General features: G+C 36.0%; 3 protein-coding genes and 1 non-coding gene across 5 annotated transcripts in view; 1 reads left to right on the top strand and 3 right to left on the bottom strand.

Moving 5' to 3' along the window:
* LOC136341446 (proteoglycan 4) overlaps positions 1–15502 on the top strand; it is a 38855-nt gene that overhangs the window by 13959 nt on the left and 9394 nt on the right. The gene's annotated exons all lie outside the window — the stretch shown is intronic.
* Positions 224–13677, bottom strand: LOC136341491 (uncharacterized). Its single transcript, XM_066286518.1, has 6 exons — positions 13648–13677; positions 6342–6540; positions 6081–6288; positions 5670–5733; positions 560–779; positions 224–507 (listed from the first exon to the last, which is right to left on the bottom strand). The coding sequence occupies exons 1-6, from the start codon at positions 13660–13662 to the stop codon at positions 320–322; spliced, it is 894 nt and encodes a 297-aa protein (XP_066142615.1). The 5' UTR covers positions 13663–13677; the 3' UTR covers positions 224–319.
* LOC136341458 (uncharacterized) lies at positions 2202–5315 on the bottom strand. 2 transcript variants are annotated; one of them, XM_066286461.1, is made up of 4 exons: positions 5002–5313; positions 3314–3515; positions 2949–3258; positions 2202–2561 (listed from the first exon to the last, which is right to left on the bottom strand). In XM_066286461.1, exons 1-4 carry the CDS (start codon positions 5198–5200, stop codon positions 2460–2462), a joined length of 813 nt encoding a protein of 270 aa, XP_066142558.1. In that variant the 5' UTR covers positions 5201–5313; the 3' UTR covers positions 2202–2459. The 2 variants fall into 2 exon arrangements, with proteins under 2 accessions (XP_066142558.1, XP_066142557.1); XM_066286460.1 differs by having other exon boundaries at positions 2202–3258; positions 5002–5315.
* Positions 6634–6705, bottom strand: TRNAP-AGG (transfer RNA proline (anticodon AGG)). Its single transcript has one exon. It is a non-coding gene; the product is annotated as a tRNA-Pro (tRNA).

Raw genomic sequence — 15502 nt, 5'->3', positions numbered from 1 at the left:
ACACAATGAGAGCAAATATCTATTTTATAGGTCAGTATCAGAAGACCATAATAGCAATAAGTCAACGAATTTGTTTAATTGTTACTTTTGGTTGATCACATAGACTTTAGTTGTTGTCGAAGAAATTGACTAATTAAGCTATGACTGTAATTAATTTTAGTGTGATTAGAAAATCGTTTAGCCCACTGCATTTCCTTAACATGGCAAGTCACTAAAATGAAAATGTTTGCACGTTTTCTTTATTATTTCAATACAAAATCAGACTTAAGTCATTTAAACTGGTTACTGACACTTAAAGAAATTCTTTTTTTCTAATTCTTCAAGCACTCTTGGTCAACTCCTGCTCGTACTTCTGCTTGTAAATCCCTTGCGGATCGTACTTTTTGGTGAGCCTATCCCAGTCTTTAGTTCTCCTAGTCATTAGGTGTTTAATCACCTTCTCTGTGGTAGCTTTTTGCTTATCGTTGCACTTGACGCAGCCACTCGCTAGAGCGTCAGGCAGGGTCTCTAAATAAATAAATTTCTGTAGCAAAAATTGTGGAAAAATATCTTTGCTCACTTTTAAGCTCTCTTCCGTCGGGGGTACATGGTCCTTCGTCCATCAGACATTTAATATAATTAGTGAGCACTCTCTGATTGTTTAGGATCTTGTCCACATCAATGTTGTCGTACTTGCTGGTATAAGGGCCATTATTTTGGGCTAAAACCGCACAAAAACCAACAATCACCAACACAACGAGGCTCGGAAACTGCATCTCGGAAGTAATTCTGAAGAAGTACTACTGTTAATGAGACTTTATTTTGCTTCGTTGACTGTCGAGGTTTGGGGGGATCCTTAAGAAAGTAAAAGTTTCTTCGTTTTGGCGACGTTCTGAGTAACCGCAACATTGTTTCGTCATCGTGGGTGGTTCTAGAAGAATTCCCGAGTTGTTTTGTACGTCTATTACTTCATAATATAGACAATGCTTCGACAGTTAAGCAAGCTGAACTTTATTAGACATAGTAGGTTAATAATAATAGTTTTTAATTATTCATTAAAGAGTTCTTAGAAGGAGGTAATCGACTAAATGAGATATAAATTGCCGAGAATGACCCGTCTTGTTAAAATTTGTAAAGAGAAAGTGTGTTTTTTCTTGCTGAATCTCATGTGTAATATTTGTTAAATTAAATAATCCGAGAATTAAGCGTTTATTTATGTTTCTGCAATTTGGGCAAATCCTTTAAGTATAAAAGAGTTTTTCGCTTGATTTTTCATAATTTCTAATCACTTCAGAGGCTCAATTCGTTAGTTGGTGATTTATTACATCCTTGATTTTTCATAGGTCAAAATGGAAGATAATCATATTCATACTGCAAACTTACTTGACCTAAAAGTTTCTAGGCAAAACTTATCAATTTGTATTATCTTTTTCCACTTTTTTCGCTGGTTTTGTTCATCAACATTATTCCTAAAAGGGTTTTTTTTCTCTTATTATGAGTCTTATCGCGTGGGTGTCTTTCTCAGTCTCATAGTTCTCCGTAAATTATAAATTTGAATTATATAATTTAGCATACTAATTTTTTAATGTAACTCTGAAGATAAATGATAAAGCCGGTGAAATAAATATAGCAAACAAAAAATCAAAATCAAGTAGTGGTTTCTTGATAAAATGGTGGAGATAATTGTTTTCTGTTGTTATAAAATGAATAAATATAATTAGTTCTGAGACTGTTGGCCTCAAATGAAATTTTTAGGACTGATCAAAGTCATCAATTTGGATGAAAGGTAGCATCTCAAATATGTTCAACAAATATCGAAACTTCTCAGGTATTAGCTTTTAGTCAGTATTTGAAACGACGATAGTTTGGGCATATGTAATGAAGTTTCTTCAAAATGTACCACAAATTAATAGTAGTATTATATAAACCTGTCTAGACCGGGATTTTATTTACAAAAAAATTATCTATTTTTTCGTGGAAGACAGGTGTACGCAGGTCAGGTTTACAACTATTAAAGCAATTACTTAGGCGCCATCTGTAAACTCACTTAATAAATTAAGAAGGTAGTGAATTGTTTGTTCGCCCTTGGGCACTCTCGCGAAATAGCTTAATGAAGAGTATTTTATGATATTTTTAGTGCCAATGAAATGTATAAGATTTCAAGTAGAGATGCAATCATTTAGCATTTCGGAAACCACATTAAAATAGAGAACAAAGCGGTATTACAAAGTAAAAAAATATTCTATATTCGTACTAATCACATTAAAACTACCAACATAGAAGCATATTCATTGTGTGACGCCCCTTATCACATATAGATTAAATTTGCTCTGTAACTTCAGAGTTTCTCAGCAAGCAATATAGCGCACATCGACCTTTATCAGAACAATCACACATCTCAAACAGCACTGGAACACATAGAGACTAACTCTACTTTACTACACTAATTTATCCGTTAATCCATTAGCCCATTTTCTTCTTCAAGTCTTCCTCCATGGGGCCAGAACCATACTCTTGATCGTGTTGATCTTCATAAGGGCGATGTAAGCTACAGCTTTCTCAACCTGCTTAATGGCCATCACCTAAAAACCATGATAAAAATGAAGAATGATGAAGCTTATGACTGAATTAAAACTAGAACCTGGTAAGCACGCAAAAATGTTACAGAAAATTGTTATTACGTGATGTAGATGATCAGTGGATTCTTTGTTAACTCAATTAAGGTCTATGAACTTAAGAAAACGTTTTTCTCACGCTTCTATACTATGTGGACCAAAGAATGCGCATTATACTTAAAATACGTGACTGATTTCCAGTGAATCACTGCACTAAATTAAAAATGTACTCAATATGGAGTTCTAAATAGGTAAAGGCCTGGCAATATTCCTAATGACAACCTCGGCAATTTCCACCCCTGTTTCCATCACCCTGGAACCGATAGCCCCCAAGCCCCTAACCAGCCCACTCACCGTAGCTCCTATGTTGGCCCCCAGCCCTGCTATGGGCCTGAGAGGTATGGGCGGATTAGTGAAAAATGTATTAATGGGCAGCAGCCCTGGGATGGGCAGCGGCAGTCTAGCAGTGGTTCTGGTACTGGTAGTGCTAGTCGTAATGGTACTGGTAGCAGTGCTAGTAGTGCTTGTTAAAATGGGTGATTCAGTGCTAGTACTGTTACTAGATGAAATGCGTATTATGTTATAATCAGGTGATGCAGTGATTGAATTTATAGTGGTAGTGCTGGGTCTCTCTTGAGGGGCTGTGGCTGCGTTAGAGTCGATTCTGAAATAGTCTCAAATTAAACAGAAGTTTCTTTTTAGAGCCATTAAACGCTCACTTATCTGCAGGTATTTTATTCTTTGAACCAAAAGTTGACTCAAACTTCTTGATGTAGATGTCATCAGGGTCCCATTGTTGAGATAATTGTGTCCAAATCTTCGGGTATTCCTTCTTCAGGCGTCTTATAGCACGCAACGTAACAGTGGCCTGCTTCTTAGTGCAGCGACCGCAATTGGTCGAAAGGGCCTCTGGGAGAATTCCTGCAACATGTTGCTTCAATTAATCGTTGTGAAGTATCTCTAATGATTTTTTGAAGCAGTTTAATGCTGAAGAATTCCTATCAGCAACAATTTATCTTGATTCGAAAATGCTTTATCGTTTAATCGTTTAATAGTCCAGTTAGATAGATATAAGGTCAGTAGGCCAGTAATTGCACTCTGCATAACGATGAAGGCCTTGGTGCCTAGCTTGGTCGTTTGTATATAGGAAGCGGGTACCTTTCGCAATTAAAAGAGATTTGCAGACTTGATAATGTCGGCAATTGTTCATTATTTCACAATGAATCTTATCTACTCAATGTGACAGACATCGCAAGTAGCAAAATAGGCGTTTGGGTCTTTGTTATTACGTTCATTATTGGTCTGTATAAGTTCTTAAACAATCGTATATGGAATAAGAACGATTCAAATGGCATTGCAATAGAAAGAAAATTACTTTTTGTATGTTTTTTTAATAAAATTATTTTGCTCATCGTACATAATTTCTCCCAAGTTTTGCTAGGTCGTCTTGCAGCTCCAACTTTCTGCGTCACCCTAACCCTTCAGGTCTCCGTTCGAACGTTTTCACCAAACGAATCAACCAGGATTCAAGAGTAAGAGTTTGTTTCATGCATTTTTGTTTACAAAGTTATTTGGCTTACTATGTATAACTTCTTACACGTTTTCCTAAGTCATCCTGTAGCTCCACATTTCTGCTTCAAATTACCTCTTCAGGTGCAAATTCGAAAAATTCAAACAAATTATAGAGGCTTGAAAAGGAAAGAAGGTAATTAAGCTGTTTCATAAAGTTGCGGAGACTTTTCTACATCAAGAAATTGAGAAATTTTCAGAAATGTCGGTTATAAATTAATTCATTTTACTATTCTCAACTGACCATCGTACAGAAACGTCAGAGAAAATTAATAATCACTATATTCGAAAGTCATGATACTTTTGGTAATGGTAAACATTATTAATTTACACGCTTTCAACCTGCCTTCTTTGACCTGCTTATCACTCAATTGATAAAATTTAACGGGCACCCTCTGCTAAGTCAGTTCATGTGAGACGATCCAAAAAGGGTCTTTAAAGAATAACTAAAGTTAACTCAGTTTTACGTCTTAGTAAATTACGTAGTTGCCTCAATTTATGTGCAAATAATCATTGCAGGCATATTAATTACCTACTCTGTAAATAATAATATTAAGGACAAGAAATATAAGTCTTATTCAATCTAAGCAGGATTTTCATAATGCAATTAGATAGCGTTCTTCGCCATTCCCATTTTTTAATTCAATTTATTCTTTCTCGTCATTGTCTCAACTGCTCATATTAAAATACACAAATTTGTTATTAATCCTAACACTTAAACAACACCTTTGTAATACACTTTTCATTCATGGCCATTCCAAAGGCGTGTACTTTCAATGCCATTCTTTTCAAACCGTCCAACCATAATCGCATAAATATTCAAACTTAGAGAACTCACTTTTGAATTCAACACCCTCGGGTGGGCAAGGCCCCTGCGACAACAAACATGCAGCGTAGTAATTCACCATTCTCCGATTGTTGAGAATCATCTCCACGTCCAGGTGGTCGTACTTGGTGGCGTACTTGGCTTCAGATGCCGGTTTCGCGCCCGTTAACTCCAGCATAACACCGATAAGTAACGAAGTAAAAAAAAACATGTTGTACCTAGTGTTCCGGATGGTACCGATACGAACGCATTACGTTCAATCACGAGGAGCGAAGCGGAGAGAATAGTGCTACCATGTGCACTAATCTCGCCAGTAAGACTTTTACATTTTGCAATATCGAGGACAGTATAGGTGCTTCGCAGAGGATGATGGTTGTTTTGAATTCTTGTTCTTAGACGCTTTGATATGGGTCTTAACTTTTTTTCTTTAAATATGGATGTGTCTATCCCAGAGGATTGGAGGTTGTCGGAACTTTTAAGTTACATGAAAGTTATTTAAACTAGAAGTCGTTGGAGATTTTAAGCTATTAGAAGGTTATTTACACATAATGGAAACGTTTATTCAAGAAGAACGTGAGGAAGAACTAAAACTTTTCATATTAATATCTTTTGGACGACCATAAAGTAAATTAGTGACCTTGACGACTTATAGTGAATTTTACTTTCATTAATTATATTACATTCACATTCATACTAAAATGTCTAGTATCCATTGCATGTATATTGTTAAATCGATTAAAATGCCTGAGAAATAATAACTTTAAATTCATAAAAGCGCCAAACGATGAAAAACCCCGAATCTAGAGTGACCTCTATGTTAGAAGCGCGAAAGTTTTTTGTGTCACTCCGCCGATGTCTGAACTCAGTTCGCATGAAGCTACGCTATTAAAACGTAGATAGCGCAAGTAGTAATAATAGGAAAACAATATTCCTTGGAAGCTCTTTTTTTAATTTTAATTATGTGGTAAATCATAATACACATATAATGAATTAAAAAACGATCTTAAAATTTCCTTAATTTGAGGTTGCAATAAAAAACTAATTTCAGTTAATATTTTTGTATTTTATCTATTTTTTTTTAATTACTTCACTGAGTATTAACAGGCTTCACCTCAACTTCACCTCTTTTGCTCTCCAAGTACCTTTGCTTGTAGCTGCCGGTGGGATCATATTTTTCCTGCAAAGGATTCCAGTATTCCGGTTTATTATCAATCAAATACCGCATCATAACTTCAGATCCCTCTCGTTGTTTTTCGCTGCACTTGCTGCAGTTGGTCTCTATTGCATCAGGCATGTTTTCTGCAATAAAATACAAATAAGACAAGCAGTTTTGTGGTAGTTCTCGGTCTTACTTTTGAGCTCTAGACCATCGGGGGTACAAGAACCTTTGTCCAAAAGGCAAAATACGTAGTTTTTGAGGAGTCTCTCGTTGTGGATTATATCGTTGATGTCTATATTATCGTATTTAGTCGTGTATTTGTGATTTTCGGTCACGGCGCCATTGCAGGACCCCAAAACGGCCCAGGAAAGAGGCAAAAGTAAGATTAATTTCTGAAGAAAATTTAAGAGAGTTATAAAAAAACATAGTATTTTATAAATGTTACAGAATATATTTTTGTATAAAAAAAAATAAAAAAGTTACTGGGGCTCGTCCGGGATTTGAACCCGGGACCTCCCGCACCCTAAGCGGAAATCATACCCCTAGACCAACGAGCCACTTGTGAGATGGTTGGCTAAAGCGATATATTACTTGCGAGCTATGAAGCAATGTACCTATAATAATTGATATTTTTATAATATTGAAATTTATTAACATTTTAATTTGGGACCAAAAGGTCAAATAGTCGATAACTTGTTAAAGTGTCCATTAAAACCTACTGAACAGTATATTATTTTAATCTGATATTATGACCAACGAATTGAGTGCCTTTACAAAATTATCAAGATGACACTTAAACAAGGCATAAATTTGAATTAGAAATTTTGATCAAAATAAATGTCATAACTTACCAACATTATAATAATTGACAAGCCAACGACTCTAGGCTAGATATACTGTTTCTATATCCACAAAAGCAAAAGTGAGTTTCTTTTATATGGAACACGATTATCCAATTTCAGACTACAATTTTCCATAGTACAATGTCAAACACATTTCTTGCACGAACTTTCCGTACACAGTCTCGAATTGTTTTACATTACCTCCACTGAACAATGACCGTGATTGCTTAATGAACATAATTTTATATCATTTCGTTGTTATATTATTAATGTGGGTACTAATCGTACACATAAAATCATTAAATTTACATATGGAAAGAAAAATTGTTTGTTCAAGAGAGAAGTCTTGAAATCCTTTCTGTATATGCCGCGCCTAAAATAGATTAACGTAGAGGTAAATGCATATATCTATTTTTTATTTCAAGACTAAATAAATTGTTGAAGATATTTAAAATTTAGTAAGTAGTTAATTATTATTATAATTAAGTCAATTCGTGTCAGTAAAGCTTTTGCGCATCAAAAGTGAAACAACAATCAGAGCATGGCTCACCAGCACTCAGAAGAAGCAAGTAGAGCAATAAGCTTTGATTGTCATTATTTCTATGGGGGCAAGGTTTCTTATTTCTCTAGTGTGAGAGACATTAAACCGCTTTACATGGCTCTGGTACCAAAAATATTTACAAATTATGTATCTATAAATAAAAAATTGTGTAACAAAGCAGGATTCTCACAATCTCGCCATAAAGAAATAAACAATGATTCATTGGTTCATTCGAGAAAATTATGGTAATAATATGAAATAATCTTCTAAATGTATTCTCACGATTGTTGTCTTCAATACAAAATGAGTTTGACCTTCAGCGAGCAAAGCACGTAAAATCTTGGAGGATGTCAAGTCTAGGAGGTGAAGCAGACGAGTCACAGCAAAATAGTGTGCTAAACAAGGTTGCCACTAATTTGTTAATTTATTATAATAATTTAAATTTTGCACGTAAAAAATTCAGTGCTAAAAAAAATATTAAGCCTAAAAATGGCGCCCATATAACATCGCCGCCATTTTCAAGCCAAAAGTTTGCTGTTTTTTAATTAAGTGAAATTAGAAGAAGATAGGTTTTTGATTAGTTGTCAATGGAATTAAGTTATATAAATAAACAAGAGTCGTTGTTTGATAATCTTTATTATTTCATTTTAAGTTTAGTTGTGTCACGAATAAATTTCATTCGCATTGTTTTAAGGCATTTGCAGGACGTACATTTTTTTTTAATTTTAGACTCTACAGTGAATTATAACTTAGAAGGATTTCTAGGCCCTTAATTTAAAATAGATAAGTCTAAAAGTGTTGGGACTCCACATGAAATCTTTTGAAATTGCGGTAAAAAAATTAATGAATGTTGCTTCAATAATCTCGAGCTTGAACGCATGCGTGCGTGCACTAATCGTACTATTGCCTCTTTGGCGTTATTACGAAGGAAATTCACTTAATATCAATAGATGCAATTGGTTTCTTTCTTTTCGCTCCAATCTAATCAATCAGCAATTTCAAATTCAACGGAAGATAATTCGATAATAACCCCACTGAAATTCCCAATTGGACGCGCCTATCGAGGCTAATTCACATATCATTCACTATAATAAGATGTACCTAGTGATTGAACCTGAATAGCACTAGAGGCGTAATGGCAAGTTCATTAACTTCAAGACACACTATTACCAAAATCATTGTAATAACTTAATTACGTAAGAAATTCATGAACGCTTTGGTCCATGCACCTGAATGAAGCCCGCGTGGACTTCAATCTCTATGATTTTTTTAAATCTCTCTTTTTATGTTACGCATCTAATCCGCCGTTGGCATCGCCAACGTAGATTTCGATATTCATTGGACCAACGAGGATCTAAGTATGTCACGGTTTCGAAGAACCAGAATTCCAAAACTTTCTCTCACTCTTTCTCCGGTTGGGCATCTAGAAAAAATGCCTATCCGCCGCACCTGTCTTATTCACTAGAGCCGGTTTTTTGATTCAAATGTAGAAAGGAAAAGGAAACTGGTGAACTTGAGGATGTCTACAGGTTGTCTTAGATCAGTAAATACAAATTTACTGTTAAAATTTAGATTGTTGTGGAATTGCAATGATATCCGGTTGTAGTTCATGTAAACTGCCCACACACACGATTATCTTACTGAGTTGCCACCAGATGGAAAGTGAAGTCAGTGAAAATGCTAATAGTACACCTTAACATCACCAGGGGTAAATTGAAGATTAACACCTTCTGTCAATAGCCGCCTGCAGGGTTTCTACGGAACGACTTGAAAGAGCCGCTCTTTTGAAAGCAAACAAGACGGCTCAGAATAATTGAGAATTTCAATGCAAAGTCTCCAAATTAACATTGTCGAGCAACGACAGGCAGCTTCCTGAACAGAGGGACGACGTACATGGCATGGCGACAAAAGAACCTTCACATCTTCCAATTTTGGGGGCAAACGATGACGAATATCATACATACTTGGCCTCTCATCATGAAAACAAAAATCGATGTCATCCGATTGGGTTTCGGATGATATACAGCTTCGCAATAGAGACAGCCGACGAAGTAAGATGTTTCCAGGATGATGAAAGATTGCTGGGGAGCCCTTTGGCGGTAGGGGAAATTCAAGCGCGGACTCAGAAAGTGCCACCAATTCACACTTAGGCACTCGAAAGAGGGAATTAAGGATGAACAGAGGGTGAATATTAACGAAACTCCTAGTGCAAGTCAACAAAATCCTACTATTATTGGGGCATTACCTTTAAAAGTGAAACTGACAAGGAAACGCCGACTCAAATGGATCTCTAACAAGTGCTTATGTATCGAACCAAGCCCATTGCAACACCGCAAAAACCTCCGATTTGGACACAATCACTTATTACCCATATACAACGTTAAATTAGCCAGAACAGGAAGCCATCGTTAACTAGCATTAAAAATAACGTAATCCGTTACTTTCGCAGAAAATTTGAATAATTTATTAAATTTCTTATTGGTGGAGGTTTTTATCAAACGAAATGGAAACCACATCCTGATTCGATGTTTTATAACAGCTCTGACAAAGAGATACACAAATTCGATTTTCCCTGGTCTAGGTTGAGGGTTTCACTCGCCGGCCTTGCAAAAGAACTTTGAACTCTTTATTTTGCTTGCACATTGGTTAATGGACGCTAAATTGATAGCCGACGAGGAACAGAGCAAAACTTACGAATAAAGTATTGCGGAAAACATAATTATTCTTTAAATTCTCAACAGAAAAAATCTTTAAAAGGAAACAAATGTCGTCCGCAATGTCTTTATTGTTTACATTCTCTACTTATCAGATCAAGCTTTATTGAAGTACATTTTTGATCATCCTGAATTTCTTATTTTTGCAGTTTTAACTCGGATTTACTTTCTGAATAATAAATATATATGCACCGAGAATAGTTCCCATAATCTTAATTCAACATTTATTTATTTTTAATTTGCAATTTAAAGTAAACACATGTAGAATTATTTCATTTTGATTACCACAGAACTCATGACCGGCACGCAAGCCTTGATGACAATTAGCTTCAAGGTTCTTCCGCATAAGTAGCGCAGTGATTTTTGAAATCGTTATTTACGGTAAGATCCGGACCTTTCCAGTAACGCACTTATGCCAGTTTGAAGCTACAGTTATTAGGATTATACCTAATGTTCATATTAGCGGACTTCTGCTTCCAATTTATCGTATTTGTTGGTAAACCAAGTTGAAATTTCTGGCCACATCATCTCCGGCTGCATACGAATTCGACATTTCATGGATGATCTTCAGGAAGACTAATGGAGTGTTTAAAGATTTTTAGCATTAAAAAAAAAATAGAAAATTTCAATTTGGTTGAGGAAAAATCAATTAATTTTGTAAATTTCGGGTATCAGCTGAATGTTTTGGAAGTGTTAAGACTAAGTTGCGTTACTAGCGATGATCATTGTATCGAATTTCGTGCATACGTTTCTCAAATATGACGTCATGTTCATTTTTCAAAAACCGCCTGCTGCGCCAGCATTTTAAATCCGAACACGCGCCTGCGATCCCTCGTTGAAACGGGAATTGCGTGCTCCATTGAAAATGCAAATACGCGAAATGACTTTACTCTTACCGCATTGTTACCATAATTTGTTCTTAAATTCAGAGTCTATTCGACCTTTATGAAATGTTGCAATGCAATAAATGTTAGTCTTAAGGCCGATATTATATTTAGGCCGAAAGTGTACAGCCTTCATTATCATTTGCCACTCACTTTCGTCCATTAAACTGGTTAATTCCTTGGATAAAAATTTGAGCATTGAAATAAACCTGATGTCGGTAATATTGTCCTAGTTTAATCATATCTATTCAGAACCCTGGGACCACTCGAACGCGAAAAATCAACAAACACGCGTCATTCCCCGGGAGCCCCAGTCCCCCCAGCTTCAAAAACTACCACGTCATGATCTTAAAATTTTCGATCGGGAAAGTTAGAGAATTGTCCTGAACTCCCACGTACCTCGAACCTTCTGGACATTCTTGAATCTTAAGCCACGCAAGGTAGGAGGAGCTTTCTGCAGCCTTCAGAATTATTAGTGCACGATTTTGTTTAAATTATTAATTTTAACGATGAAAGAGCGCTTTTTGATTTCTAATTTGCGTCCAACCACAAGTGTGATACTGGGTCTCGTTAAGATTTTACATCGGGCACCGAAAAAAGCTACGTTACGTTAACGATCGGGGTCCATGACCACGTCAACCTAACACAATAACAATATCTAATATCGATTATCTAATTGCAGAAGTGTAAAAAGCGGTCATTTTAATCGTACATTCACTGTAACGATGATGGTGTTATGGTTGCCGCGTTCTATGTCAAATCAAAAGCTTTTTGGGAATTTTAATTAGGAGTTTTTTTAACGCACTTAGTGAGGCATGGGAATCGGTTTGGCCCACTTTCGGATATCACCTGTTAAAAAAGGAATCATGGGACACCCGATATATCCCACTTTGATATTCGAGATAGCGGTTACAGCTCGAGACCTTTTTGACTCTCGCCGGCTTTATTGTGTTTTCTTGGGCGTTATATAATCTAATTAGTGTCAGTACTCACTAGAATTCAAGTTTAAACTCGTTTAATATTCATGCATTTGTTTTCCATTTTATCCATATTTCGTCATTCGACATTTAGAGAGTGTGCGTTATGACACGTCGCGCAACAAAAATTCATCTATTAACATGTCCGGGAATTAATAGCAAAACTGAAAGAAACTGCCTGGTCAAAGAAATTTATTATATGCATGAAATACTGCGTTTCAATTACATAATGAATTGGTCCACTTCAAGAGACAATTACCAATTAACTGACCTCATAGCGAAACAACAGTTGGTAACAAATTATGTTTGGAATACGTTTTAGCCTAATTATCGCTTCGTGTATTCCACCAGAACCGAATGCAAATAAAGCAACTTTTGTGGGGGTATTTCGCAACTTACGGGCAAGTTGATTGTTTTGAGAAATAGTAGTTTAAATTATGGAGTGTTTTTGAGATGAAATCATATTACTCAATGCAACAGAAAGAGAGACAAATCGAATAGAGTTGCGAAGAACTCAGTCACTAATCAAAAATTTCCTTTAAAAAAGCATTCTACATGCTCGGTGGGGCACTGCTCTCGTGGATCCTAATGTTCCTTAAAAATTCAGAGATGAATGTAGAAATTCCTATAGGTAAGTAAACGTTGGTGAGTCGTAAATTCTAAAAATTAGGAAGACACGATCTTCGAAAGTTTGCAGCTTTGAACTCACAAATTCTACGCTTCTGCTGACAGAAAGGCGTTTACGCTTGTTGCACATTTCCGAAAATTTCCCACCTTGCAACTGCAATTTCTGGGCCAATGACTTTTGAAATAAGCTGGATGTGAGAAAACTCTTTAAACAGAAACAGTGGCGTCTAATTCCTCTATAATGAAAAATAATTCCGGGCTGGAACCGTAACTCTGAACATCAGGAAAAAAAGGAAAAATTACAGGAGCGCAATTTTCAAAAATTTCCAACCTTGAAGCCACAAGTTTTACACCGCTGACTTTCTACCGAAAATTGCGTATGATTGCACTCCCTAAGCAGAAATATTTAGTTTCCGTTTTCCGGGTGTTCCACATGAGAAAGTGGAGTTTTAGCATCTCAAAGATAGCGGAAAATCTTTGTCAAAATTGGTCTCGTCGACGCCCAAATCTCTCGCAAATCGACGGAGACTGCTGCAAGAGAGCGTATTGCGGAACTGCTCCTCATGATCGGTAAGTTTGTAATTTCCAACAATATACGGGAAGTCCCAAGAAAGTTAATCAAATTTCCGGCCTTTAAGGAAAATCGCGCAAAAACTCCCCTTCAAAAGAATTGAATGCAAGCGCGTATTAATCCACGCTTTACACGAAAACTAAGAGGTATTGGTATTGTTATCGATAAATTAACGTTAGTAAATAGCCGATTGAAAAAAATCGCGTAATATACAGGGCGACCCATATCAAAAAAATGGTGACAACGCAAATATCACAAAAATATTTTTTGATAGTTCCCAAAATCGTGGCCTAGGGAGTGCTGAAACATTACTACCTAAGTAAAACGAATTCAATACTTTTACCAGTGAGCTTGTCATCGACTTATTCACTTTTTAATGATCACCAGAAGGAAAATCACCCAAAACTGCCTGCCTCAATTGAATCATAATCGCGTACTATTTAAAGTTTAAAAGTAGATCTGAGGCGATTCCCTTACGGTGTAAAAGTGAGTTGCAAACCTCTTAGAAGGTCAAGGCAGGCACAAAGACAAATCTCATCGAGATCTGAAATTCACGCTTAAGTTGACAGGTACCACCCAAAACGGATGCTGGCCAGAATTAAGTCACTGCAATCTTTATCGTAAAAGCGGCACCCGCAGAACCGGCCGACCTTCACATACGCCTTCCAACAATTACCATGATTATTCATATTCAGTGAAAGTTTGGGCGTTTCACTCGCACTTAAAAAAATGTCGGTACGTTTTATGTAAAGCCGGAGTACGACCTGAGAATTGTACTTAAGTGAAGTGTGTAACTTTGGGTATGTTGAAATTGAAAATCATCGTTGCTCTTGTATTAGCAAGCCGTGACTACATGAATATGTCTAATTATCAGTACTTCTGATTAGACATGTACATAGGATTGAAAGGACTTTCTAATGTGTAATTATAAATCTGTAATGACCTTTGGTGGTGTAATTTCTGATTAGTCAAGGTTTAATATGGTTCCGATACCTAAATAGAACCCTCTAATTTTGTATCTATAAAATCTGCACAAAATTAGACGCTAATGATTATTCAAACATACAATGTAAGAAGAGAAAATCACAGTGTGAATGACGAGGATGGGCCTGTTTTCTGTTTGGGCTAGTGATCGATTTGATGGGGCATTATTCTCGCTTATTAATGAACGAGCTACAAGTAGCGGAGTGAAATCATGAGCTATTAGCATAATTTTAAACGCGATTTCTTCAGTGTTCTCCCTTGCCCTTCGAGAAGTATTGGATCTAGGGGGGATGAAGTCATCCTTCGATTGTAGGTAGCAGACCAGGCAGGGCGGCGGACTCTCTTCGGAATATCTATGTAGACTGAACCCTTGAGGTGGTTCTTAGGAAAAATTTAGCAGAATAGAGAAAAACTTTAATCTTTTAACTCGTTTAGCGGATTTTCAGTTAGAGATTTTCAACTTTTTTGTTACGAAAATCACGTGCGTTCCTGAAGTTCAAATTTAAAATAAAAGTTTTCTAGCGCTTCAAAGTGTTAAAAATGAATTTCACTCCCATATAAGACACTAAAAACACCTTTAACATGATTAAAAATTTGAGTAAAGCATTTAAGTTTAACATTTTTTCTTTGACAAAAAAATCCGATACAATCCTGGAAAAAAGTTCAGAAGTCTTTAAAATTCTTCCCTCTTCTCTCTCTAACTCCCCTCTTCTTTCTTTAAACCCCCATGTTCATTTGTACAATAAAATTTATTTGAGTCAAATAGAGTTTTTTTACCACCCATTTCTAGTTTTAAGTTTCCTAGGCTAATGATGAATAACTAGATCGATCGATAAAGAATCATCGGCCATGGAACAAATTAAATAACACTGATACGGCACCCCCGTGAAACCTATGACCAATGGATTAAAAGCCGCCATAAAAAACGCGGTTAATTGAATTTTATATAACAATCGTTAGCGAAAAAAAGGAGTATAATGTGCAATAGCAATAGTTAGGAGTATTCGGTATTTATTCCTTTTTTCGGGGAGAGAGACCAGGTCGGTTGGATTGTCTTAATTGTCCATGGTGCAACCGTAACGATTACATTGCGTATTTAGTGAAAATTTTATGCAAAAATACTAATTTTTTGAACAAAACTACAATAAGAATTTAGCATAATTATTTATCTTTCTAATATATTAAATCTCCCACATAGGAAGAAGACTTATTGA

This window comes from Euwallacea fornicatus, chromosome 10 (genome assembly GCF_040115645.1).
Source record: "Euwallacea fornicatus isolate EFF26 chromosome 10, ASM4011564v1, whole genome shotgun sequence".
NCBI lineage: Eukaryota > Metazoa > Arthropoda > Insecta > Coleoptera > Curculionidae > Euwallacea > Euwallacea fornicatus.
This window is presented reverse-complemented; position numbering and strand designations above follow the sequence as displayed.

Excerpts from the sequence above, each read along its gene's own strand:
- LOC136341458 (XM_066286460.1), bottom strand. The coding sequence starts at position 5,200 with ATGTTTTTTTTTACTTCGTTACTTATCGGTGTTATGCTGGAGTTAACG. Across the intron at positions 3,516-5,001 it reads CGAGGGTGTTGAATTCAAAA|GAATTCTCCCAGAGGCCCTT; the intron begins GTGAGTTCTCTA and ends AACATGTTGCAG. Across the intron at positions 3,259-3,313 it reads AATAAAATACCTGCAGATAA|AATCGACTCTAACGCAGCCA; the intron begins GTGAGCGTTTAA and ends AGACTATTTCAG.
- LOC136341491 (XM_066286518.1), bottom strand. Across the intron at positions 780-5,669 it reads ATTTTAGTATGAATGTGAAT|TACTTCTTCAGAATTACTTC; the intron begins GTAATATAATTA and ends CATTAACAGTAG. Across the intron at positions 508-559 it reads CGACGGAAGAGAGCTTAAAA|AGACCCTGCCTGACGCTCTA; the intron begins GTGAGCAAAGAT and ends TTATTTATTTAG.